This window comes from Nicotiana tomentosiformis, chromosome 11 (genome assembly GCF_000390325.3).
Source record: "Nicotiana tomentosiformis chromosome 11, ASM39032v3, whole genome shotgun sequence".
Classification (NCBI taxonomy): Eukaryota; Viridiplantae; Streptophyta; class Magnoliopsida; order Solanales; family Solanaceae; genus Nicotiana; species Nicotiana tomentosiformis.
Window position 1 is genome coordinate 127,152,427 of NC_090822.1, and position 27,684 is coordinate 127,180,110.

At 35.5% G+C, this 27,684-nt stretch overlaps 3 protein-coding genes across 5 annotated transcripts; all 3 read left to right on the forward strand.

The window, feature by feature from the left end:
* The first annotated feature begins 1,912 nt into the window (after positions 1-1,912).
* LOC104107350 (uncharacterized) lies at positions 1,913-11,874 on the forward strand. Of its 2 annotated transcripts, XM_009616122.4 has the most exons (20): positions 1,913-3,160; positions 3,398-3,598; positions 4,106-4,210; positions 4,312-4,377; positions 4,464-4,628; positions 4,997-5,074; positions 5,152-5,258; positions 7,204-7,315; positions 7,413-7,479; positions 7,572-7,699; positions 7,824-7,880; positions 8,716-8,904; positions 9,020-9,112; positions 9,207-9,292; positions 9,365-9,431; positions 9,511-9,577; positions 9,688-9,824; positions 10,162-10,253; positions 10,865-10,931; positions 11,341-11,874. In XM_009616122.4, exons 1-20 carry the CDS (start codon positions 1,979-1,981, stop codon positions 11,533-11,535), a joined length of 3,261 nt encoding a protein of 1,086 aa, XP_009614417.1. In that variant the 5' UTR covers positions 1,913-1,978; the 3' UTR covers positions 11,536-11,874. The 2 variants fall into 2 exon arrangements, with proteins under 2 accessions (XP_009614417.1, XP_033514865.1); XM_033658974.2 differs by lacking the exon at positions 4,106-4,210.
* A 1,755-nt stretch (positions 11,875-13,629) lies between these two features.
* On the forward strand, positions 13,630-14,878 carry LOC104107351 (ethylene-responsive transcription factor ERN1-like). The gene has a single exon (XM_009616123.4). It carries the CDS (start codon positions 13,840-13,842, stop codon positions 14,656-14,658), a length of 819 nt encoding a protein of 272 aa, XP_009614418.1. The 5' UTR covers positions 13,630-13,839; the 3' UTR covers positions 14,659-14,878.
* Positions 14,879-16,177: 1,299 nt separating this feature from the next.
* LOC104107352 (uncharacterized) lies at positions 16,178-27,259 on the forward strand. 2 transcript variants are annotated; one of them, XM_009616125.4, is made up of 8 exons: positions 16,178-16,268; positions 17,437-17,616; positions 18,173-18,278; positions 20,143-20,322; positions 22,771-23,259; positions 23,407-23,475; positions 23,556-23,630; positions 26,960-27,259. In XM_009616125.4, exons 2-7 carry the CDS (start codon positions 17,569-17,571, stop codon positions 23,618-23,620), a joined length of 957 nt encoding a protein of 318 aa, XP_009614420.1. In that variant the 5' UTR covers positions 16,178-16,268; positions 17,437-17,568; the 3' UTR covers positions 23,621-23,630; positions 26,960-27,259. The 2 variants fall into 2 exon arrangements, with proteins under 2 accessions (XP_009614420.1, XP_033514866.1); XM_033658975.2 differs by lacking the exons at positions 16,178-16,268; positions 22,771-23,259; positions 23,407-23,475; positions 23,556-23,630; positions 26,960-27,259 and adding an exon at positions 21,334-21,973 and having other exon boundaries at positions 17,438-17,616.
* The last annotated feature ends 425 nt before the right edge of the window (positions 27,260-27,684 follow it).

Genomic DNA, 27,684 nt, shown 5'->3' on the forward strand with positions numbered 1-27,684 from the left:
ATAGTATAAATATTAAGGACATAGTGTCCTTAACTTTATGAGTGTTGTATAAATATTAAGGGCATGATGTCCTTAACTTCATAAATGCTATGTAAATATTAAGGACAAAGTGTCTTGTATTTGCACCTTCCGTTGTTAAACTTTAGGACATCATGTCCTTAACTTCATATGTTCAGCGTAAATGTTAAGGACGCGACGTCCTTAACTTCATGTGTGTAGTGTAAATATTAAGGACATAATGTCCTTAACTTGTATTTGCACCTTCTGTTGTAAAACTTTAGCATCTCATGTCCTTAACTTCATATGTGGAGTATAAATATTAAGGACATGGTGTCCTTAACTTCATGTGTGCAGTGTAAATATTAAGGACATAATGTCCTTAACTTTATGAGTGTTGTGTAAATATTAAGGACATGATGTCCTTAACTTCATAAATACTATGTAAATATTAAGGACAAAGTGTCTTGTATTTGCATATTCCGTTGTTAAACTTTAGGACATCATGTCCTTAACTTCAAATATTCAGTGTAAATGTTAAGGACACGACGTCCTTAACTTCATGTGTGCAGTGTAAATGTTAAGGACATAATGTCCTTAACTTGTATTTGCACCTTCTGTTGTTAAACTTTAGGACCTCATGTCCTTAACTTCATATGTGTAGTGTAAATGTTAAGGACATGGTATCCTTAACTTCATATGTGCAGTGTAAATGTTAAGGACATAGTGTCCTTAATTTTATGAGTGTTGTGTAAATATTAAGGACATGATGTCCTTAACTTCATAAATACTATGTAAATATTAAGGACAAAGTGTCTTGTATTTGCATATTCCGTTGTTAAACTTAAGGATAGCATGTCCTTAACTTCATATGTTCAGTAAATGTTAAGGACACGACGTCCTTAACTTCATGTGTGCAGTGTAAATGTTAAGGACATAATGTCCTTAACTTGTATTTGCACCTTATGTTGTTAAACTTTAGGATCTCATGTCCTTAACTTCATATGTATAGTGTAAATGTTAAGGACATAGTGTCTTTAACTTTATGAGTGTTGTGTAAATATTAAGGGCATGATGTCCTTAACTTCATATGTGTAGTGTAAATGTTAAGGACACGGCGTCCTTAACTTTATGTGTGTAGTGTAAAATGTTAAGGACACTATGTTCTTAATATTTACACAACACTCATGAAGAAAGGGTAACAACGTCTTTTCGTATTAATTTTAATAGAGTAGTGGCTATTTGTGCTCAGTATTAAAAATACTGGATAAAAACTAAATACCATGTTAAAAAGTGGTTATCCCACGCCATTTCTTCACTTTTGTATGACTATGGAGTCACATCGGGTGTAAAATGGGCGAGTTGGGTTAATTTTGGACGTGTCAAAATGGGTTGAGTCAATAAATAAGTGTGTCTATGAGTCGCGCAAAAGTAACTTGGGCCGAGATAGAATAAGACAAATTTGACTAAAATTTGGGTCATAGCCCAACTTGACCAACTCTTACCAAGCTTTAGTTAATATGTATTGTTTTCTTATGAATTGTTTAATTATCGAATACGATTTTTTTTTGTTATGGTGATATATAAGGTATCAAACAAAAAAAAGTTATTTTAAAGATATTTTATTTAAGTTACTCATGAATCAATTTGAGCTAAAAAATAATCCAATTTTAAATATGCTAAAATGGTTTAAGTCAAGATGGTCTGAATTCAACAAATGAACCAGCTCAATCTTGCACGGGTCAAATGAGTTTTGGATCAAATTGACACCTCTAGAGTCACTTATGAATTTTAGGCCAAAAATCCTTTAAAATAAAATAGGAATTTGATGCTTGTTGAAATATGAGTATTTAAAAACAATATTAAGTTTTCTGTCATATATAAATTTCATTCATGACACATACTGAATGAAATCTCTAGAGTTAATTAATAAACACAACATCGTCTCTCCCAACTCTCTCAGTCTCTCTCTCTCTCTCTCATGGATACGGAATCGACTGAGTTCCAGAGGGCCGAAATGGAGGCAATTCTCGTGACCGACTCAGAAGAGGCATTTGAAACTTTAATTTCCGATGAAATGTGGAACTCAGAGGAAAAACATCTGGAGGCTAAGTCAATGTTCAACCTGATGAAGCACAAGGATCCTGAGTCTCTTGCTAATAATCTTATTGACTTTCTCTGCTATTCCGATAACCTTGATTCCCCTCTAAGGTGCGCTGTACTCCTCTGCGAGTTTCTTAGTGATCAGGATGATGACATTGACTGGTCCACTTGGGGCAATCTAAGTGAGGGGACTCAATCAAGCATTAAGCATGTTCTTCTTAGTCATATGAAGATTGAAGAATCACAATCTGTTATATTAAAGCTTTGCGACACCGTTTCAAAGTTGGCTGCTTCACTTCTCCCTGATAACAACTGGCCTGGTTTCTTTTTTAACCTTGCAGTTGTCGGGAACGAACCAATATTCCGCTGGGTGACAAATATGCACTCGTTATTCCTAAGTTTACTAAATGATGATACTTTTAATGTTGAATTGAGGATGGATGCCCTGAGTGCTGTGACTAGCCTCATTCAGTTCATACCGAATTCAAATGAAAAACAGCGTTTTCAGGATCTATTACCAGGTATGATGAGGACGCTGACGTTGGCTGACGCATCGAGCAACGGTGAGGCAGCCCGGAAAACGCTTGAATCCCTTTTAGAATTGGCCAAGTATGACCCTGGTTTTTTCAGGCTGCAACTAGTTGTTGTTGTGGGTTCAATATTGGAGATAGCTGAGGAGGAGAAATTGGAACAAGGGACAAGGTACTTAGCAATTGAATTTTTGATAACTTTGGTTGAGACGAGAAAGAGGGCCCCAGGAATGATGAAGAGGCTGCCGTTGTTCATTAACAGATGCTTTGCTATGTTATTAAAGTTAACACTAGATACTAAGGATGACCCAGCTTGGCATACTGCCGAGACTGTGTATGATGAGACAGGGGCAACAATTAACTACCACGTTGGTATGAAGTGTTTAAATCGGTTTTCTGCTGCATTAGGAGGTAACGCTGTTGCTCATATTGCTATAGAGCAGATATCTGCTTACTTGGCTGCCCCAGAGTGGGAGAAACGACATGCAGCTCTCATTGCACTTGCTCATATTGCCAAAGGTTGCTTAAAGGTACACCAGTGTTGTCTAGTTAGTTGTGTATTTAATAATTATGGCTGTATTTGGTTTTATTATAACACATACTATTATTTTAACTCATAGCATTTAAGAGGGACTTTTTGCTGGCAAACTGCTTAAATTTATAAGATAGTTTGCCCCCATGCGCACATTACTATACCAGAATGCTGTATACTACTCTGTCTTCTCTTAGGTGATTACCTTGGAATCATGGCTTCTTTGCTATTACAGGTGATGATTAAGAATCTGGAGCAAGTGGTCGATATGGTCCTAAATTGTTTCCAAGATCCTCATCCTCGAGTCAGATATGCCGCTTGCTATGCAATTGGCCAGTTGTTGGCTGAGTTCTCTCCACATTTGCAAGAACAATTCCATACCCAAGTATTGCTTGCATTGTCAGCAGCTCTGGATGATTTTCATTCACGAGTGCAGGTTTGTCCTATGTGATATATCCTGTACTGTGGGAGTTGGCTCTTCATGTGATATCTTGACATAATCTTTGGGATACTCTGAGAAGTCTCTTGGCTATATATGTTTTCATTTGTTTAGTCACACAGTCACTTGTGCTTTTCTGCAGCATGAGGCAAATGAAGGATGTATCGTGTAACATCCCTTCTAGAACCTTTCAAAATTAGTATTATAATTTTATCTAATTTATTAGATTCAACGTGTGTGTTTCTGGAAAATTTTATGTTACAACTTTATTTTGGTTGCATTAATAGCTCTCTTGCTGACTTACAAGAACGTTAAGTGATTGTAATTTATTGGATTATAGAGGAAGTAATAATTGCTAAATGTCTGGGGAGGTGTCTAAAGTATACCCTTAAATAAAGTTTCCAGAACAATCATAAGCCTAAACTTTTTGTAGATGTGCTACACCTCCATTCAGTTGTTGATGCCAACTAATCTGGTCCTTTCTTCTTTCGGCAATTTTCATAGGCATGTGCAATGACAGCTCTCGTGGACTTCGGTGTGCCTGACAAGCCAGAAACTTTGATACCTTACCTAGATGATTTTGTTAACAAACTGCTTGTACTAATGCAGGTGTGGAAATATAGAGGCCGACAAATTACAAAAGTATGTCACTGCTGACAAGTGCAAGAGACTAATGATGGTTTTTCGCCTTTTTGTTGCTTGAAATGTAGAATGGCAAGCAACTAGTCCAACAAGAAGCATTAAGGGCATTGGCTTCTATAGCTGAATCTGTTGAGGTATTAACTGGTTCATTTTTTCGTGACTCAGTTTTATTTCCACTTATATTATGAATCATGAAGGCTAATATATTCTACGTCAACAGGGGCACTTCCGAACGTACTATGACACTGTTATGCCGCACTTGAAAACTGTCCTGAGAAACACAGATCTTAAATCTAATCTCATTCTTCGTGCCAGAGCAATAAAGTGCATAAGCTCTGTTGGGCTTGCTGGTGGAAAAGAGAAATTTAGAGATGATGAAAAACAGGTCTTCTATCAATTATGCCCAGTGGATCCACTACATTCTTTTTCAGTTCCATACTCATGGGATGCTTAACACTATATTGATCCCATTGATTGGGATGGCTTCTTTCTTTTTCCGTTTGTTATGCTTTGTCAAATGACTGTACCATAGTCAAACCGTAGTGTAGATTACTCTTGTTTGAGTTACTACTACTTTCAATAATAATGAGCAACAAAATAATGACAGGGATATCTTTCCTCTTACCAATTCCATTTTGGCTTCCCTCCTTTCTGCTTGTCTTGGCATTCTCATTCTTGTCTTATTTTCCCATGGCCATTTCTCAACATGGAGCTCACTTTTTATGTGTTTCCTTTTTGTTGTTGTCATTGAAGGTTATGGAAGAGCTTATGTCATTACTAGGAATATTACAAATGAAGGCGGTTGATCCTGTTACTTATTACATGCTAAGCGTATGTTTATCACTTGATTTTAAGATTAATATTTCTGTCTAGATTGGCATGTCTTTATTTTCTTTATTACATTGCAGGCATGTAGTAACATTTGCAAGTGCCTGGAGCAGGAGTTTCTTCCGTATATGAATGTAGTCATGCCCTTTTGTATTCAATGTGCTCAACTTAAATTAGATAATAAAAGGTACTAAGATTTTATCATCCAGGTTTGACTTTCTCCCTTATTTGTGAAGTTCATTTAGATTTTTTTTGCTTTTTATTGAGTTATATGACCTACATGCCTGTGAAAGCGCATCCAAAGGTCTTACAAAAATCTTGGGCCTCTCCACCTGTTGCTTGAGGTTTTAAGCTGGATTAGATTCATTCAAATAATATCAGAACCAAATTCTAACCAATAGAAATCGGACAAGCAAACCAGTAGTATAAAAGATGAAATATCTTGGTGTATAATATGTGCTGATGATGCAATGATAATTGACAAAACTATTAAGAGAGGCAACCAAAAGCTTGAACTATGAGAAAACACTCTGGAGAGAGGGTTTTACAAGTAACAATTAGGTATATGCATTGCAAGTTTATCCTACATAAGAAGAAGAAAGTTGAGGTGAGACTAAAAGGAATTGATGTGCCAGATGTAGACAGTTCAGATATCAAGGCTTAGTCTTTCTCGAGAATGTCATGATAGATTTTTAATATATATATTAAAAATAGAATAAGAGTGTTACATTTTCCGTCTTCCTGAGCCGAGGGTCTATCGGAAACAGCCTCTCTGCCCCATCGGGGTAGGGGTAAGGTCTGCGTACACACTACCCTCCCCAGACCCCACTTTGTGGGATGTTACTGGTTCGTTGTTGTTGTTGTAGAATAAGAGTGTTACATGATAGGAAGACACTGTTGCAGTAAAAGGCAAGTACTATAGAATATCTGTGAGACCATCAATGTTATACGAATAAGTGTTAGTTCTCTATGACCACGCATAGCCACAAGATGAATGTCTTAGAAACGCAATGTTAAGTCGGATGTACCATCAAATTAACAAGACTGGACAAGTTTAGAAATAACCACATAAGAGAGAAGGTGCAAGTAGTATATATAGAGGATAACTTGAAACAAGAAGTAGTATATAGAGGATAAAATAAGAGAAGTAGCCTGAGATAATTTCACTTGTCCTATGTAAACCTTCTATGAACTGGTTCATAGGTGTGACACTACTATGATTGAGGATATTAAACAGAATAAGGTAGACGTCATACACATAGGCAGAAGTTGTCCCAGAAGACTTACAATCTGTTGGAATAAGTATTGGTTTAACGAAGATCAAACTACAATGAAAGAAGTATCCATATAGGCGGCCTAAACTAGTTGGATTATAGTTTTAGTTATTGTTGTGACACTTACAATAGGTGCAGTGTTTGACAGAAGTCTAGTTTGGTTAGAGATCTCTATGACAGTATAAGATAAATGTCATAATAGTTAATCTAATTGAGAATCCTTAGGTTGTCCTAAAGATAAATTATTTAGTATTGAAATGAAACATGCTTAAATAGAGTGGAATCAAGATTAAGGATTCATATTACAATTCCAAACAGTTTGGGATCAAGGCGTAGTGGTTGTTGTTTATTGATAAGCAAGATGCTTTGTTTAAAATTTAACGCCTATCGATAGATTGTGACAAGCGGAACCATGGCACAAGGTGAACATACTTTTGATAGATGAATCTGATCATGGTAAGTGGAACCGCGACATAAGGTGTACATTTTCTGTGTAATTTTTTCTATTGAGTTGCTGTAAATCTATGTTGCACTATTTAAACCTAAAAGTCCGTCGTCAAGGCTCTTCTCATTGTGTTCTGCGCACATTTACTGACTCATAGTCTGAATTGGTTGCCAAATCCTGTAGTCAAATTAATCTAAAGATGTGTAGTCGCCACATCTATAGGAGTACCTGTTTTTGCCTTACTCAACAACCGTATTTGTTTTTTGAGATGGGTAGTTAATTAAATAAAGACTTCTTTCGAATATGATTGATTTCTAGCTAGTTCTTACTTTAGATTTAACAAGTACTAAGACTTCTGCGAGAGGTGGTTGTTAAGGGTACCTAGGATCTCACTTACACTTCACATTTTGCAGTATAGAGAAAGTCAAGAAAAGAGATGTCCTAGAGGTGAAAACTAAAGCCTGTAATTTGCTATGCTACTATGCTGATATATTGAAGGAAGATTTCTACCCATGGATTTCCCAGGTTGGCATGAAAACCTGTGCTTTTTCTTTTCTTTTCATGTGCTGTTGAATGAAGTCAAATTAAACAAGTGATATCAATGGGTTAATGCATAAAACAGGCTGTTTCAATCTTTGTTCCGCTTCTTGACTTCTATACCCGCGAGATCAGGGCATCTGCTGCAAAAAGTGAGAATTCTCATGATTTCATATTTTTTTTTTTTTGTTTTCATTTAATCTTTCTCGTTGCTGATGCAATTTTATAATTTATGCTGTTTAAGCCATGCCCATCTTGTTGCGTTCTGCTAAACTGGCTGTTAAGAAAGGGATTGCTAAAGGTGAAAGTGAGTCATCCACGAAGAACTTGTCAGACCATATAATACTGTCTTTGCTACACGCTATACACACGGTTGTCCTTAACATCAGTACTTATGTTCTTTTTGTTCCTTGTTTTTTTGGTGGGTTAAATGATTAAGTTGGGTCTAGTTGGATACTGCAAAATTTACACTTGATATGTTTTCTCATGTACACAGGAGTACGTGACAGAAACATGTGCAATCATGCTAGATAAATTGAACGACTGCCTGCAGGTTGGTTATATTCCAACATGATCAAACTGTTGGCCTTTACATCTCACACAGTAAATAACTTATTTTAGTGCTTGTACCTCAAGGTTTTGTATATACATGTCCCTAAGTTCATCAAACATGTTCAACTATTAATCAAGGAGATACCTCCCTGACCCTATTCAGTTGCCAAAGACGACCCCTCGTCTTGAGCTACGTATAGATTTTATGATACACAAAATACCTTCTGGTTATTATCAAGTTATTAAAGAGGCTGATACGTTGGGATTCTTCTAGTGGCGGATTTAGACTAAACAAAGAATTAATTGCGATTAATTTGAACTATGTATATTTGTGTAAAAAAGATCCTCAAAATTTTTGCAGTCACTCTAGATATATGACCCGATTTCTTATCCTTCTCTAGAGATCTAAACGAGACACTCGCCAAACTCTTACCAGTTATATTCTCTAGAAGCAAAAGAAAGCTTATAGTACAGCTCTTATGCAGAGGAAGACATGGGGAAAATGAGCAATGACTTGCACGCTAATATGTTCAGGGGATCAAGTAAAGGAGGACCTCTTTATTTGATTCTTACTATGTGTGGGAACACATGTAGATTTCATACCTACAAATACATGGTTAAACCATAATAAAATGTTTAAACATTGACAGATAGCGTAAATACAAAACTCCTCTCGGCGTATTGACTTTGTGATAGATTGGCTCCATAAGCCAACTAATGGATATTATTTTTAATATTTTCATAGTAGTGTCAAATTAAGAGTAACAGTGGCAGAAGGCAAGCTAGAACGCAAAGGAATATTTCTGCTATTGTGGTCTTTTTGTATCTTCTTTCAGATTTGTGGACCACTTCTCAGTGAAAGTCAGGTTCGTAGCATCGTGGATGAAATAAAGCATGCCATTACAAAAAGTTCAGATAGAAAACAAGAACTCACGGAGAGAGCGAAAACAGAAGACTTTGATGCTGAGGAAGCTGAATTGTTGAGGGAGGCCGAAATAAAGCAAGAAAGCGTAGTTTTCGGCAATGTATGTTCTATATAAGAATGGAGTTCAGGCATTATAAGAACACAATGTTGTCTTTCTATAAGTTTTTCACTTCGAATCTACCAGTATTTTTGAATCATACTAACGTTCTTAATAGGTTGGTGAAATATTGTGCACATTCATCAAATCTTTCAAGTCTTCTTTCTTGCCTTTCCTTGACGAGTTGTCATCATATTTACTACCTATGTGGGTAAGTTATAACCAATGTCATCTTAACCTCTAGCTGTTTTTTCCATTTTAAATCTTATTGTTTTCCACGTCCAATATTTCTTGCTTGTGTGAAGGCCAAGGAGAAAACACCTAGTGAAAGATGTACATCTATTTGTATCTTTGATGCTCTTATGGAGGAGTGCCCTGAAGCAGCTCTAAAGTAGGTCTATTTGTATGGGTATTTTTCAAATATGGGTTCCAAAATCTGATTGTTACTTCCTGTCAAAATTAGGTACTATGATGTATGTCTTCCTTTAGTTTTGGACGCAAGCAATGATGAAGACCCAGATGTTAGACAGGTTTGTACATCTTACTGGTTGTAATAGCTTTAAGTCAAGTTGCATTCGCTACTTGTGCTTGCTCTGATGTCATGTTCAGGCTGCTCTTTATGGACTTGGAGTTTGGGCGGAATATGATCGTACTTCTTTCAAACACATTGTTGAAGGTATGACATTGTTGAATGTGATATTGAGACCGTTTTCATCATGGATGAGGGGAAAAGAAGTCATATGATTTTCTTTTGTATTCACTTAGTCTTATGACCTGAACCTGCAGAAGCTTTGTCGAGCATCAATGTAGTGATAATGCATAAAAATGCTCTTAAACCTGAGAATGTATGTGCATATGATAATGCTGTTTCTGCACTTGGTAAGATATGCCAGTTTCATGGTGAAAGTATCGACTCAGCCCAGGTATGTTTTTTTTATCTGTTGATGCATTCATATACCTTCAGCTCATATATGTTTGAGTTAGCATTCCAAAATTTCAGTTATAAATTTTGGGTACTTCATTGCATGCATCAAAAAGTTTAAGTAATGTCATAACGTTTGGATCAGATAATTGTCTTTTCAATATTAGTCTAATAAAATCTAGAAGTCAGTAAGTCAATTGAATCATCCCGAGAAACAATTGCTAACGACCATGGATATAGTCGTGTGATGCTTGTTTTATGCCTGCATATAGAGATTTACAAGAGTAGTCTACTATGCTTGTAATTTCCCCTAATTCTTATTCCAAGGCATTTGGCAGATTATTCCAGCTTGGTTGAATTGCCTGCCTATAAAAGCTGACTTGGATGACGCCAAACATGTTCATGAACTGTTGTGTTCAATGGTCGAAAGGTACTGGATTGGTTTGCTCTAGTCTTTATGCTCATTTACTCTGGATTGGTTTTGCTATCTTAGCATTGGTCATTACGGCTGTTTACAGGGGTAACAATGAAACTCAGTTCTTAGTAATTAATGCAATTATATTGCTTTTGGAAATTGTTTTTCGTTATGTTGTTGTGAACCACAAAAGAGAATATCAAAATTCACAAATGGCAACGTGTTATTAGAAATCTTTTCTGTAGAAGAGATTGTAAATTGTATTAGTTCTTAACAAAAGAACGTATCTGTCTTAAATGAATTCTGTAATTTTAGATTTAGGGAAAACTATAAAAACATCTGTCAGACGAAATTATTGAAGCAATATATTAATACTGTAGTAACTAGTTTACAAGTTAATGACAGTGCATCTGCAACAGTTTTGATATTTTTGGTATAACAAAATTTCATTAGGCGATGAAACCTTTAAATACAGATGAATCTGATTGTTGGTGGTTGTTAATGAGATTTATCTAGGTTTTGAACTAACAAACTAAACATTAACATGAAGTGCAAACTCTAATATGTGATCTCATATATCAACGCCTTTTAGTCTTTTACTGTTTACTGAATTTTCTCACTTGCAGGTCCGACAGAGAACTTTTAGGTCCCAATTATGAATACCTTCCAAAAGTTATTTCAGTTTTTGCAGAGGTCAGTGTGAAATCAAAGCCTCGACTGAGTTGTTCATTTGTGATAGATATGAAGATTTTGCAACTGTGTTTCTTTTATTTATTCTTGTAAGAAAAGCATTAAAACCTCATGAAATTCTATAAATTGCATTCTGTATTTCTTGTTTGTGTTATGTTTTTTAAGTATCAATTTGACTATCAGCTCTCTGTAGCTGCAAATATCTGATAAAAAAACAAGGTAAAATATTATCAAGAGTAGAGTAGAAAAAAACAACTATGTAGCAATACTGTTCAAGGATCTAACTTTAAATAGCATCCACTTATTTACTTCCCTTGTCCTTTAAATTAATTTGCCAATATGATTGTCTCACTGTATCGTGGAATGTGGCCTTTATCAAACTAAATTTTACGTTTATGGAAACAATCTGTAGGTTTTGTGTTCTGAAAAGGAACTTGCTACAGAAGAAACTGCAAATCGTATGATTGATGCATTGAGGCATCTTCAGCAAACACTACCAGTAGTCACCATGGAATCAGCATGGTCATATATTTTGCCTCGGGAGGAGATGGAATTGAAATCCATTATGTCACCTGAAGAAGATGCTAACTTTTTACCTATTCAATGAAACTACTATTACTGTAGTTTTTGTTGGAGCAAACATTTTGATGATCGATAATTCTCCAATGTAATATCCTAGCTTATCTTGTGTGATCACTCCAGGGGGATGGTTCAGATGTTGGGTCTGTTATATTTAACAATCTTCGCACTCCCCAACTCCAGCACGCATACTACTATGTAAGTTGTAACATTGTGTCATTTCTTCTGCTAAAAGAGTCAAGAGTGTATCAGTTGTTAGCACAAAGGATTGAAGATATTCTGCAACATCCACATGTATTATATACTTCTTAAAAGCACTACTCCTACAAACATCATTGAAGCAATAATTGGATTATGTTCGTTGGTAGTTTTGATGCTTTGTTCGATAAATACTCCCCACTTATCTTTTCAATTCTCAGTTTGAGTACTCTACTTAGCATGTAACTTGGAGCTCATCATATTATCATTCTTTTTATCTTTCTGTGATGCGACAATAGTAACTTTTTCATGTCAAAGGCAATACTCTTACAGCTTGTTTGGATGGTTGTTGTCATACCCTATTTTCAAACTAGCGTATAACATTTTGTTAATTTCAGAGTTTTATTATTTAAGAGAGTCGGCACCTAATATATTAAGGATTCATACAAGCTTATGTCATCTTGTTTTAGAATTATGACGTATAAGTAGATATTTGTATTTGCTCCTGGAAACGCTGTTACCTTATTATTCCGGTTTTAGATTTATGTTTAAGCATGTATCAAGCCTTTTAGTGCACCAGCTATCTAGCAAGACTTATGCATCAAACTAATCAATCTTACATATCCATGAAATATGGATGTGACATTTCTCCATTTCAGGGCATCTTTCAGCTAAAACAGATCACCAATTCAGTACTATTCCAACTAACAAAAAAAGCTCCCCTATGTTAAAGTTTATAAAATGCAGCGTGCAACCATAAGATTCTCTTGTACCTACTATAGTCTACATGAAACTAACTTTATATTTGTTGGATGATATCTTGCTTTCTTAATTTTAATTATGTATCCAAATGGCAGATTTTAGGAGGGAAGAAGTACAACAAATAGTTAAGAAAATGATGAAAGAGTAAAACTAAAAGGGCAGGCTAGCTTCGTGATTGCAACTTAGTTTTATGGTTGACCAAGTACAAGGTGTCCTAATCCACCAAATATTATGCTATTTTTGTCAAGACTAGACCACATTTGACTTTTGTTTCTTTTTATATTTTTTGAACTTCATTTGTATTTTAATAACATCCTATCTAGAATCTTATATGTACTGGCTAGCATGTCTTAGTCATTTTTAAACTTTCTCTTTCTCCCTTTCTTGTGAAGTTGTTAAAATGTTAATTCTAGAAATGATTTTATAATTTTTGTTAGTATTAAGTTTTACCATCTTTGAGATGAACTCACCTTCTTTATTTCGAAAACTTTTTTGGTTTCCACCGGCCGTTCGGTACTTTTTTGGGTCCGATTAATTCAGATTCACGCCAGAAAATTTTACTTTGGGAGTAAAGTACTCCCTACCGAAAATGACTCTAGTTTCAAGGTTCGAACCGAAACCTCTTGCTAACGATGAATGAATACTTATCATTCTACCATAACTTTCGGTGGTACAATAATTTGTCAAATTAAGGCCCCTCTTTGTCAAGACAAGCATAATACATCATTTTTGTGCATTTTGCGGGCACCAATAATGATTCGTGGTCTGTAAAAATGACAAAATGTGCCTTTTTAGGATCGGATGATGAACAATGCCACCACTTAATGATACTTAAAAATACAATACAATGCAATCATCACTAATACTTGAAAATTGAGATAAAGAAGAGAATTTCCAAGAGACCCTTTATTAATTAGACATATAGTTGATATGTTAGGTATTTTGATCATCCAAAATACATATTTAAAAGAAAGAATCTAGAAGAGATGAAGGCCAGAAACTAAGGCATCATTTCCCACCACTTTAACCAAAAAGACAAAGAACGTGCATAAGTGTGAGACTTAGAGCATGCCTTGCAAAACATGCAGCAAACATAACAAACTAACAATACATATTCTTAGATAATTGTGTTTGGTTTGATCATTCATGTTAAACAAGTCATTGCCTTCATGACATATTATCACATCTTTTCTCCCTAGCATAAACATTGATATTTCAATCAACTAAAGAAAGAACAAGTAAATGAAGACAAGGCTCCCATAAAATTCAAAGAATTATATAAAGAACCTTAACATTGTCTCTTTTGTTTAAAGAACTCTCTCATTCCTCTCCTCTTACTTTCCTTTAAACATATATCTTTGCCTTAGCTTCAATGGAACAAGAACAAGTATATGATTCCACCAAAGAGTGGAGTGCTAAAGTTCCAAAACAAAAGAAATTTGTTGGAGTAAGACAACGGCCTTCAGGAAAATGGGTTGCAGAGATCAAGAACACAACTCAGAAGATCAGAATGTGGCTCGGAACGTTTGATACAGCTGAGGAAGCTGCACAGGCTTATGATGAGGCTGCTTGTCTTCTCCGAGGATCAAATACTCGAACGAATTTCCATAACCATGCCCCTGTCAATCCTGCTCTTTCTATTAAAATTAGAAACCTCCTCAACCATAAGAAAAGCCTCAACAAGATCAAGTCCAAAACTACTCCTAGAAATCCCACTATTACTACAACTACTGCTACAACAAGTACTACTATTTCTTCTTGTACAAGTTCTTTTAGTGTTAGCAATAGTTTTAGTTCTAATACTGATACAAGTGACTCAAGAAGTCATCAAGAAACTCAGATATTTGGTGATGCATATAAACCAGATTTGAGTTTTTTTATGGGTGGATTTGATCAAATGGGGTCCTCTAATTTTGATCATTCTTCAACGTTTTCGACTGATTTTGATAGGATTTTTTTGGATGAAAAAGTTGGTAATTTTCAGGTGCCAAAAGGAGGGGTTGTTCATGAGATAGGAAATGTTGAAGATCAGATTCCTGAATTTGAACACATGAAAGTTGAGAGGCAAATATCAGCATCACTATATGCTATGAATGGAGTGAATGAGTATTGGGAGAATATTCATGATTGTAATATTGATGCTGCTTTTTGGGATCTTCCTATGCTCTACCAAATGTTTTGTCCTAGTTAGGAATTGTGTTAGGCCTTTTCTCAATCTCTTATGTTAACAATTGAAGTTAATCATCAAATTCAAGGTACTCAATGAGTTTCAAAGATTTATTGAGAGCCTTTTTAGATTCTAGAGATTTGGATCAAATTAAACTTTAAGGCTTCATAATGAAAGTTGTAGGTGTAGTTTCTTGGGCCTTTTGTGAGTTACTAATTTTTTATATTGTAGGTGGGAATAGTTGGGAGGGAAAAATGCGGGATTGACAGGTATCCCACACCTCGCATTCATGATATCTATATTCAACTGTGCTTTGAAGACTAAATGTTGAAATCATATGATTTGATAATTCTTTCCGGAAAAAAAAAGAACCAAGATTGAAATCTGGAATTTTAATTGACTTACTCACAATTAACTTGGAAAAGATTCAGAAGCCAACTTCTTATTTTATAACTTAAACATAAATTTTAATATAATATTTATGCGATTTACAAAAAAATTGCACATCGAAATAAGGTATACACGCAACACATTTAGGGGAATAGTTGTCTAGTTTCTTCGCTTGGTATCCTTCACCTAGCGTTCATGATATCTATATTCAATTGTGCTTTAAAGACTACATAGGCTACATGTTGAAATCATATGATTTGATAATTCTTTCCCAAAAAAAAAAAAGAAAAAAAAAGAAGAAGAACCAAGATTGAAATCTGGCATTTTGATTGACTTACTCACAAATAACTTGAAAAAGATTCACAAGCCAACTTCTTATTTTATAACTCAAACATAATTTTTAATATAATATTTATGTGATTTACAAAAATTGCACATCAAAATAAGGTATACACGCAACACATTTACGTTAAAACTAGTTAGATAACAATTTAAATAGAGGGGTGAAGGGATTATATTAGCTTCAATAGTATTTGACAAATTGGACCGAATTCGCCATAAAATTAGCAGCCCAATTACAATTTACTCGGTTCAAAACTCATACAAAATATTCTCCCATATTGTTTTTTTATTTTTTCAAATTACTAAGTAATCACATCGCCGCATTTATTTTTTTAAAACTATATTCTCATTCATAGAGGTAGATTTTACTTTTTGAAGATGCAGATTTCTTTTGACAACCACTCTTCTTTCCCCTCTGTAAAATAATAATAACAAAATAGATTTACAAAAATAGAAACCAAATCATCAAAATTATAATTATTAATAAGGGTTTTTTTCACTTTAGCTTGCGCAAGAAACTATTTTACATTCGACAACCGAAAAAGTGTATAAATTTTGTATTTTACACTTTAAATAATATGAAAAGAAGTACTCCTATGTATTTTCCATTTTTAGCCCATCAAGAAATAAAGGCAGTCAAAATTTCCAAAAAGCTCCAATAATAATTAAAGAAAAGGATAAAAAAAAAATGAGAGTGGAATTACACGAGAGAAAAGCAGAAAGAAGGTCATGTAATGGCCAAATAGCCACGTCATCAGTCTCTTACCTTTCCCTTTCTTCAATAAAAAGACTCCTCTTTTGAATCAAATAACACTTAGCTCTTATTATTATACTTACAACTCTTCATTCAGACTCCTTTGCTCAAACACTTTCTCTCAATTTCTGAATATCTACGCTCTCAAGTAGGTATGCTCTGCTCTTTTTTTTGTATTTATTTATTTGATGCATTTTCATTGGTTCTTGAATCTTGATACTATTATGTATTCAATTGATCTCTGTTTCTTTTTGTCTTTAAGATTTCTGGGTTTTGTGTATTTTTGTAGAGTTATTGTGCTTTTAATTGTGATGATCGTGACATGGAGTTGGCATATGACCATGGAGTGGTTTTATATTTAGTGTGTGTGCATATACAGAAAGACGACTAATTTATTCTTTTTGTGTTTTGATTTTTCAACCCCTCTGCGCTAAATTGTGCACTTGTGTAGTTATAGGAAGTTGGATATGACCATAATGTGGTTTTATACTACGTGTGTATGTTGTTGGTTGTATTATGTATGCAGAAATGTAGTTCTTTCTGGTTAATTTTACTATCTGGGTCCTTTGGCTTTGTAGCTCAAGAATTGTAAGGTTTCTTGGAAGTAGAAGAATAGTGGACTAAGTGGAATTTCAGGAGGAAAGAAGTTCGAGATAAAGTATTTGATGCTTTTTTGCAATGACCTTTTTTTCGTGTAACTGTATGTTAGCTTTTGTTTTATCGCGAAGACTGAGTAGTTGAATGAGTCCTTGTAGCTCATGCTTATGAAAGTCATCGGATTATAGGGATTTGGCAACAAATTGCATCACCGAAAACCTTAAGGTTGGATTGTGTCTGGAGGTTTACTTTGTTACTAGGGATGAGATGGATTGTATTCGTTTGCAGTTATACATATTCTTCCTTCCCCAATAGGGCGATTTTCTACTGACTCGTAAGATATTAGTTATTGGAAACAGCCTCTCTCTATCTACACGAGGTAGGGTTAATGTCTGCGTACACACTACCCTCCCCGGACCCCACTATGTGGGATTACACTGGGTTTTTTGTTGTTGTTGTCGTAAGATATTAGTTGAGCTTCATCCTTGCTGGCAATAAGGACACCGAAGATCCTTTCATATCACTCCACATTCTTTTTCTTTGTTTTTTATTGTACTTGTCATCATTTAAGTCATCACGACTTTTCCAATGACCTGTTGCTGCAGGGACATTAATTTGAATGCCTTGGTGAATCTTGTCAGTCCCTGCATCCTCATATAAATTTCTCTTATTGAGCCTTGATATGTGATTTGCTAATAGTAATGTTTTTTTCAATGAAGCTGGACAATAGGTGTAAGTGACTACCTTTTACAATATACTCATTGATGGTGCGCATAAGCTGGGTGTACACTTCTACTGAAATATTGGCATAGAGCTTTATTGCAATAGGTCCAAGTGTTGGAGCCTCAAAAATGTCGAGCGGAGATGGAAGAAAAGTCTCTTGTGAAGATATACAAATGGTATGCTTTCAATCTTTCTGTAGATGAGTTGTGATCTCCTACTGTTACTTTGTCTCTTTGCTTAGTCTTATTCTCGGTTGTAATCATTCTTTAAGAAACACAATTGTCGAAAAGGTTCCTCTTCCCCATTAACATGGAAGAATGTTTTGCTGGCTCGTTGATGATGTATATGAAGATAATTACGACTAATAAAATCCCTGAGCCTGTCTCCTTATCAATATTTAACAACTAATAGCATCTTTTTGGGGACAAAGAGCGATTTAGTTCATTGGTTGAAGGAGAAATAGTTTTATTTTTAATTTATATTTCAGTTGTCCCTTTATGGAATGTTATCAGTAATGACGTATACTTCAACCAACACTGCGTAAACTAGTGTTGCATTTTAATATTATTCTCTGAAGCTTAACCCCCTCACTCTCCCAATGAAACCAAACCTAAAAGAAAGCTTGGGTATCCTAGTTAGATGAGTTTTCACAATCACCAGCTGTTCTAAATTGAATAATCATGCGATGTGCGCAATGCGCGTGAAAAAGCTGATGGTTTTTTTGAGTTTCAGGTGCAAAATCGGATAGAGCAGTGTCTTCGGCAATACATGAGTCGGAAAGAAGTTGTGAACACTCTCTTCATCCAGGACAACATAGAGCCTAGATTTACTGAACTCGGTATGTTATATATTTTTCAAGGCATAACTCACTTCCTCCATGTGGTGTCAAATGGAGATGAACCTAAGAATTCATACAACACGGATAGTCCGAAAGAGATTTGAATAAGGATCAGAAAGCTCCCTATGGTTAACAGAGGAGTATTCCTCATACTTCTTGAAAATACTAGATACATTATCAAAAAATACAATATACATGGAAAGTGTCAATCATAACTTATAAAAAGAGTTTCTTTTGCCCATGTCTTTTTAGCTCTTTTTCACACATGCTGATGTTCTGTGCCTTTTTAACCAAAAAACACCTTTTCGTTCTGTTACAGTCGAGTTTATTACCGCTTGTTATAAGCTTTATATCTTACTAGTTGAATGACCACCTTTGTTTGAGTGCTGTCTTTAGCTGTTCTGTGTTGTTGTCTATTTTTTATCTCTAATATTACAGTGGAATGTTTCCTCTGTGTTTAACAAGTGTCCGAGGAAAACAAGTGTATGAATGCATGAGTATGTAAATATCCTTGAGCAGAGCCAGCTAACCTCCAACGCTAGTGTCGTTGCTTCTTTCCCCCCTTAATTATGGATTCATTCTTTAAATTCTTAGAACTCAAATAAGTAAAACTTGATTTTTTTGCTAAACACGGCTACAGAGGTAGTTGTTCTAAGGATTCAAAGGTAGAAGCAATCTGAGTCATACCTTAAACTCTCTCTGTATTAGTTTTATTTTTTGGTGCTTGATTGGGCACAATTTAAGATATTAGTTTGACTTGTGTATTGAGAGTGGAAGAAAAATATTAAAGGATTGGTTGAGAAATTAGTTTGATAGAGAAAATGTCACATCAAAGTTTAAAAGTTGAATAGTTTAATATGATTGAGTTCTTGAAAGTTGTGAAAGTTGCATAAAAATGAAATGGTGTCAAATATTTTGGAACATCCAAAATTAAAAGAGTCAGAAAATTGGAACAGAGTGAGGATTTAAATTTCTTCATAAAACCTTGTGTTAACAATTGTTTAAGCGAGTAAATGGAATTGAGAGCTTCCTAGATCAAACTTCCTTGGCCTATAAGAAAGAGATAGCTTCCTAGATCAAACTTCTGCGGCTCATAAGGAATTGGTTCTTACCAATTGGCATCCATTTTGGGAAAAGATCTAGCAAAATATTAGTATCTTGTTTCAACTTAACAATAGACTGTTGCATTTTTATCCGTACGAATTTCTATGTTATCCAACCATATGTTATAGTTTCTCACTTCTAATTTTTCATTTGCGTTTGGTTAATAGGCAAGAGGAACTGCATAACAGCCAGTAGCGAAGTAACATAAGATTAACTATTTTTTTCACAATTATATCTTCTAGAAAGCAATACAGGGGGACATGGATGGATGTGTCACAGAGCTGAACTTCTTGTTTGGGGTAACCCTGACTATCGACCTTTTTGGTAACTGGAAAAGATTGGGAACCCTGCACAGTAGGGGTTAGCTTATCTGCATCATATTCGATAGCATATTGTGGAATTTTTACAGAATTCTCTGACACTTCTGTCAACTTGGCTACTTTTAATCATTTGAACTCATCAGTGGGTGTAAAGCTGCTACATGTACTATACACCTGTGTCATTCGAGAAGCAATCAGAGAGATTTTTGTGCTGTCCTCTATTTATGAATGTAAGATGATATTAATACTAATGTGAAGCTACTAATGCCTCTAATGAGCTGTTTTTTATAGCACACAAATATACTTACTGACTATTCTCTGTGCTGTTTATTTTTGTGTCTTTGTTTCAGTATTTCTTTTATGCATGTAGCAATTCAAATCTTTTATGTGATTCTAGTCTCTTAACTCTTTAGCATGACGATGTTCTCCCTGTTTTCCAGTTTGGCAGAAACTAGAAGAAGAAAATCAGGATTTTTTTCAAGCATATTACCTGAAGCTGATGGTGAAAGAGCAAATAATTGAGTTCAACAGGTTGCTTGCAGAACAGGTGAAGATGACGCAGCAAGTTCCAAGTGCAATTGGTTCTCTACCTATGTCTAATGGGTGTAATATTTCCCCATGTAAGATAGATATTTAGTGAAGCTTTCTGCATTTTAGTTGTCATGCATCAATGAGTATCTTGTCACTGAGTAGCTCTAAAAGCAGTCATCTAACTGGCTCAATTCATGCTCAGTTTGTGCATATACCAAAGTAGTGTATAACTTTTTAACCATGTGACTTTACCTCAAAGCACAGCATACACCATAGCTGCACTTAAACGTAATTGGTTGGCAGACTCTTCCATTAGGTCGGCAATCGAAGCCTGTGTTTGCTCATTATGATTGTATGCTGCTGATCAAGTTGCCCTCATTTACGCTCAATTTCTGCCATTGCCTGAACACATCTATAAGCCTCTAGTTTTAGCCTTCTTTATAGATATTTTGACCAATGCCTAAAGTTTTTTTTCTTGGTTGATTATTTTCTAATCCCTGTTGTGGTTAATGTGTCCTCCGGAAGGGTTGTATTGGGGAAGGGGCAAGTATATTGATATTGGTAAAGCCAGCAAGAACCAGTTTATCTTATGCTGTAAGAACTCATAAAAGTTAGCACTTTTCTTTTTAGCTGGAGGATCCAAATATGAAATTGTGATTCTTTGTTTTTATTTTTTATTTTTGTTGAAAAAGCTATGCATATAGTGGTTTCGTCTCTAATCTGTTCCCACATGTACGAGTGTTCATTCTCCTTCAACTCCCCTTACAATGTAGTATCACGAGGTTAAGAAAACAGATTTTTACATGTTGGGGTCAGTGTTAGGTGTTAATGTAGTATGCCATATGTCAAGTGTTAGCATTAGAATAGCGTTGAAGAGAGAAATTATTAATTAGATATTGTCCCTCATGGTACAAATATCAAGCAAGTCTTGTATTTGACACCAATAAATAGGTGTCTTATATTCCATTATCATTAAGTCTTCAATATCTATTTTTATTCTTTATTTTTTCACATGGTATCAAAGCCTCTATGTTCTTGTAGAGATTCAAGTAGCTCGTCTAAGACTGCCCACCCAGAAATACTTTTCTTTCTTTTTGCAGCAATCGTCTCCAGCACCACTCCTCACTCCAGTGACCAGCATCCTTCTCTCTTTAACATCACTCCTCTCTGCTTCAACCGTTTCTTCCTGCAACGGCTCTGGCGGCATCTTGCCTATTTAGGCAGCAATGTGTTCCTTTCTGGCAACCATTGGAATCACTGCACCTTTTTCCAAGTGAATGTTCTGGCGATGCTGCACCTCTATATGGTGACTGTTCCGGTAGCGCCATGTCATTTCAGCATAACCATTGCAAGGGCGCCATGTTTCTATCTGCTGGACATTTCTTGCTTTTGCACCTTTCTAGCCATTGTTTCAGCAACAACTTTTGCAGCGAGATTACAGCGACCAGAGCTGTTTCATCCAGCTTTTTTAGTCGTTTCTGGCGTTATTTATTTAGTTTGCATGTTTGCAAATAAACAAGCTCAAGTTGTTTTCCCCATTTTGAGTTTTGGGGGGCATGTTAGAATGATAAGTATTAGTATTAGAATAGTGTTAGCAGAGTTATGCTATTAGTTGGATATTATGTCACGTGGAACAAACATCATATGAGTCTTGGGTTTGGCACCTTAAGTAGGTGTATTTTGTATTCCATTATCATTAAGTCTTCAACGTATCTCTTTCCTCTCTCTTTTTTTTTTTTTTTTTTTTTTAACAAGGTTAGGTTGAACTCAGGAATATAGAGTTTCCTTTTTAAGGATAGATCTCAATGTTTCTAATCCCATTAAAAAAAAACAAGACAAGCATTGCTCTGATTTTCTTGTCCTGCATTAAGTTTTTGATTTTCAGATTCTCTGAGCTCTTCTCAGCTTCCCAATCAAGAGATTCATTTGTGGCACTCTTTGTCAATGAGCTTTACAGTGTCTTAATCTATAAGTATTGACTTCTTTAAGTGTTGTGACTTGTGAGCAGGTTTTCCCAAGATGTGAAGTAGATAGTATATGTGGTGTGCGTATATTGAGTTCATTTGTTGGAGGAGAAACTTATAATTTACACTTCCCATACTTGGGAGAAATTGTTCCCAGTCCTACTCCTTTATCTTTAAGATTGTGTCTAGAGACGAACTTTTTCCTGGTAAATAGTAGCCCTAATTCACCAAGCACGGAAATTTGGCTAGGAAATAATCGTTTAGCATGTAGCATCTGAAAATTTTTAGCTTATTAATTTCTAATTTGAATCCATTGAATCAACTAGTTTTCAATATCTTGAAATTAACGTGTAAAATTTGATGAGCCATTTGCTTTTAGTTTGTGTGATCTTATCTGCAACAAGCATGAAGAGTACTGTGTTCAGTTTGGAGCCAGCCACTAAATATCTTGTCCAGACTTATCTTAAGTCAATGCCCTCTATTTGCTTTATTTTATCTGTGTTCTTGCTAAAACCTGCATTTAAGAAACTGTGTTGTCTCTACTTAATGTTATGTTTGCTTGCCTTACTACAGTGCATCAAAACTCAACTTGCCATCCTGCAGAAAATGTTGGAACTGCTGCAAAGCCTAATGGCATGCATGAGCCTATACATGCAGATAGACCCAATGCATTCAGTAATTGCAGCTCGTCTGTTCTCCCTTGCATGCAAACAGTAACTGAAATTCCTGCCCATAGCAGGAAGATTGATGTTCCTCCTGATGTGTTTTTGGGCCAGCACTCTAACATGGGGATGAGACAAACAATGGATGGGAGGATTATTAAGACAGAACCTGTTTATGGTGGCAATTCTCCGTTTGCCTTTGGTCCTCATAGCAGTTACTTGGAGTCACGTGCTGCAATGGGCGATGCATCTGTTTCGTCATTTAGTAGTGTGGAGTCGAACACGCAGCCCCTTACTGAACCTCTTCTGGATGCTGACACCACTTCATTTGGATTTTTAGGGGAAATACCTCAAAATTTTGGTTTCTCAGACTTGACTGCTGATTTCACTAATAGTTCTGGTATATGTCTTCCTCTAGCCGTTTTCTCTGTAATTTCACCGATCATCTCTGGATTCTTTGCTTTTCCATTTTCAAAGTCTTAGGCATTCAGATGAGCTGGTATGATACTAATCATGCATGCTTTACATCCGTTTTGACCATGTTCAGATATACTGGAGAGCTATGCTAGGACTCCCTTTCTAGCAACAGATACAGACAACTTGCTTGATTCAAATGGTAGGGTATAGAACCAAGGCAAGACTTTTGTACTTTTTGTTATTCTCATTTGATAACCAACTTTGTGTCTTGACTTTCAGGAGGCATTGAGAGATTAACCAATGCATCAGAAAACTTGAGATACAATGGGTTCACTGGAGATTGATTGTGTATAGGTACTTTCTCCATCTTATAAAATTCATTAAATTTGCAGTATTTACTCTTACTCCAATGCATCAGAATACTTGAGATACAATGGTTTCGCTAGAGATTGGTTGTTTAGGTACTTCTCCCGTCTCATAAAAATTCATTAGACATGAAAGGCTCTGGTGATCATATTATTGTTACTCCCCTGGTTCCATTTTATATGATGATTTTGAGTGGACATGAAGTCTAAGATATTAATTTTGATTTATGGTGCACGTATCACATATAGAAGATTAAACTAGAGATCGTCATTTGAGATAGTTAGCCATGTCCTGTGTGGATCTTCACGTGTCGGTTAATAAGCGTGACATTATGATTATGGAAGGCGTTAACTATGTATCAAATAAGTCAAATATCACATGGGAGTGAAGTTATTTCAAAAGTTTTAGAATTTCTTGGAATCAATATAGAACTAATTAAGAATAATACACAATTGCATATAATTCTTTTTGGTTTGTTAGGAACTTGTATGTCAGTCTGGAAATACCTGTGAGACTTAGAGAACTGAACGTCTGGTTTTACAAAACTTCTTATTTGTCTTAACAAACAAATTATTTAAAATTGAGTTTGATGTGCCGAAATATAGCATAATGGTTATAGAGATCGAAACTAGTTTGGAGTTGAGGCATATTTAATTGATTGAATGAGGTGGAGGGGGATGAATTTTTGAAATTTGATTAGGTAGTAAGTTGCAGTGTTATCAAAGGCAAAAAGCACAAAAAATTTGTAAGGTCTGTTGGGGCTTTAAGCGCAAAGCGCAAATAAAGCGTGGGCTTTAATGAAAAAAGGCGCAACTGGAGAAAAAGTAAAAATATGTATATGTAGTCTAAGACTAATAATTATAAGCATGAATAACAAATATATGGACAAAGAAATTGGAAAAAAATTACGATAAAGTGAAATATCAATAGTTTAATGATGCCTTTTCAGGATTACACTCATTGGCAAGTAAAAGTATGCCTAAGAGCCTTGATGCGATACTAAAGCGCCCATAATGCGAGGCGAAGCGCTCAACATGTTTTGAGCCTCGCTTCAGGGCTTAAGTGCGTTTTAAGCGCGCCTTTGACAACACTGGTAAGTTGATAGGATTCTTGTTCGAACCTGCTGAGAAATGCTTTTCTTGAGCCAAGGGTCTATACGAAACAACCTCTCTACCTCCACAAGGTAGGGATAAGGTATGTGTACACATTCCTTTCTAGACCTCACACTCTGGGAATGCACCAGGTATGTTGTTGTTGTTGTAGTAAGTTGATAGGGAGAAAAAATAGGTAAGTTAATTGAAATCTTGAAGTTGTTGTATTACAGTAATTATGTTAAATATTTAGAACATCCCAAAGTGAAGAGAGTATCATATACATTCAAGCAAAGTTGAGGGAGTATTTCTGGAGTATCTCAGCTTGAACATCCCATATGGGAAGACTTTGTTCTCAGCTTGGAAAAAATACTACGAGAATTATATTGTTCTTTCTTCATCTTTTCTCTGTTCTCCTTCGAGTAGGACTTTGTTTTGGTAACTTAGTATTGGTCGAAGTAGGTCTGGTTTTTGTGCCATGGGGCCAATTGATGTTTCTTTGGGAAATAATTTTCCAGCTTCCACAAGTCAAAATCAGGTGTAACGATTTACCTCTCACCAAGTATTCAAACAAATAACTCAAAAAGTCAAGAATCCTAGGAGGTTGGTTGAGTTAGCAAGCATCTTTTCATCAACTAGAAGGTCCTAAAACTAATCCCAGTCGGATGATGTGTGCTTGCTATGGAAGTCTTGTTATTATTTGTTTAGTGTAAGTTTATATGATTCTTTTTTCCTTTTAAGAGGATTCACAGTCTAAAATAATAGAAATAATTGATCTATCTACATAGATTTTTGAAAAAATTCGGACGAGTAAAAAGGAAGAAAAAAGAATCATGAGAGTAAAAATAATTGTGTTACATATCTCAAAATAATAGATTAACATAAGAACAACAACAAATCCAGTATAATCCCACAAGTGAGGTTTGGGGAGGGTAGTGTGTACGCAGACCTTACCCATACCTGAAGTTGGAGAGACTGTTTCCAATAGACCCTCGGCTCAAGGAAAGATGAAAAGAAAGCAGGAGCATAAGCATTAACAACAAGATATAAAAAAATGAAGCAAAAGGAACAACACGTAATAATAGAAATCTACCAATAATAGAACACCAGACTAACACTAATACTACTGGTATGGGAAGAAACACTCTTGACTATGTACTAACCTTTTACCTTAATTATCGACCTCCATACCTCTCTATCAAGAGTTATATCCTCGGTAAGCTGAAGCAACGCCATACCCTTCCTAATTACCTCTCCCTTGTAAATATTTGGCCTACTTTTACCTCTCCTCAAACCACCAAGTTCAACCTCTTGCATCTCCTTACTGGGGCATCTGCGCTCCTCTTTTTTTTGAGAAGGTAACAAGTTTTATAAATTAAGTAGAAAAACCTTTAGCATAAAGATTATACTATAGGTTAAAGATAGTTTACAAGACCCCCGAAAAAAAAGCAAAATGCAAACCCAGACTTGTGATAGTTACAAAGACCCAATAATATCCACTATAGACTCTACATCCTTTACCAGAGCTTCTTTACACCAAAAGTGAAACAAAATATACAATTCGTCTTGATCTTCTGTTCAGTGTTAGCTCTATCTTCAAAGCACCTTGAATTTCTCTCCAACCAAATTGTCCACCAAATACATGCTGTGATCAACCTCCACCAATGCTTCTGCCTCAGTAGAATACCTGAGTCATTCCAGCAAGCTAATATTTCTGCAGTTGTCCTAGGTAATCTGCGCTCCTCCTCTATATGCCCAAACCATCTAAGCGTCGCTTCTTGCGTCTTGTCCTCCACCAAAGCCACTCCCACCCCGGCCCGAATATCTTCATTCCTAGTCTTATCAATCTTGTTAGGCTCGCACATCCATAACAACATCCTCATTTTAGCTACGTTTATCTTCCGAGTTCTTGACTAACCAACACTCTGCCCCATACAACATTGTCGGTCTAATAACCACTTTGTAGATTAGCATATGGTAATTAATTATCAGAGAAAGACAGGTATTTGAATTTATTCAATTGAATGAATAAAAAGATCGTCAAAGTAATTTAGAGGTGTGTTTAAATTGACTTTGCTGAAATTGTACAGTACAATTTGAACACATCTTGGCAGTTGTGGGTTGGAGGAGGGTGATTTCTATTTGCTCTATTGTCTAAATTCTTTCCCCTTCTTTTGGTTATGATTGTTCAATGTAATTGACTCATTGTTGATGTTCTCACTGCAGATTCGGTCAAACAAATACACGACAGTAGGTTTTGTATATGCCGCTCAAATGGTTTAGGATATTTGGATTCTCTGGTATTGTAGGTTGAGGTTTTCTTGGAGAATAATGCAAACATGATAGATTTCAGTAAAGATCTTGTACAAAGAATTGAATGTGACTTAGAATATTGTTACTTTAGCAGCCACGCACAGCAGACTGTCTGATTTGTAGTACAACTATGGAACAGTGATGAAGTTTAGTGTATATTGGACCAGGAAATTGCAGCTTCTCCTTTTGTTGTTGGATGATTTTTAATTTTTATGTGTACTCTCTCTCTCTCTCTCTCTCTCTCTCTCTCTCTCTCTCTCTCTCATACGAGCATATTTGAAAGCAAGACGTATTTGATCAATCAATCCACCACGCTTAAATCCCATGTTCTGAATCCCATGCAAATGATACAAATTGATCAACTTGATTCTTGAACGGCAAATGATTAATGAGTTACATTTTGATTTATTAGGTGCAAACAATAGTCACTAAAGGAATACAGTCATTGTAAAAATAGTAGTTTGTCTTATTGCTTTATATCAAGAGGGAGCAGCAATAAATCTCTTCATCAACGAATATTAGCTGCCAACGAACACTATTGCCGTTTGCTCTTTGTATTCTTTTATTAAGCCGCTTCAAATTACTAAATAATACAACGCAAATGAATAAAACAAATATTAACAAAAAAAGAATATTGG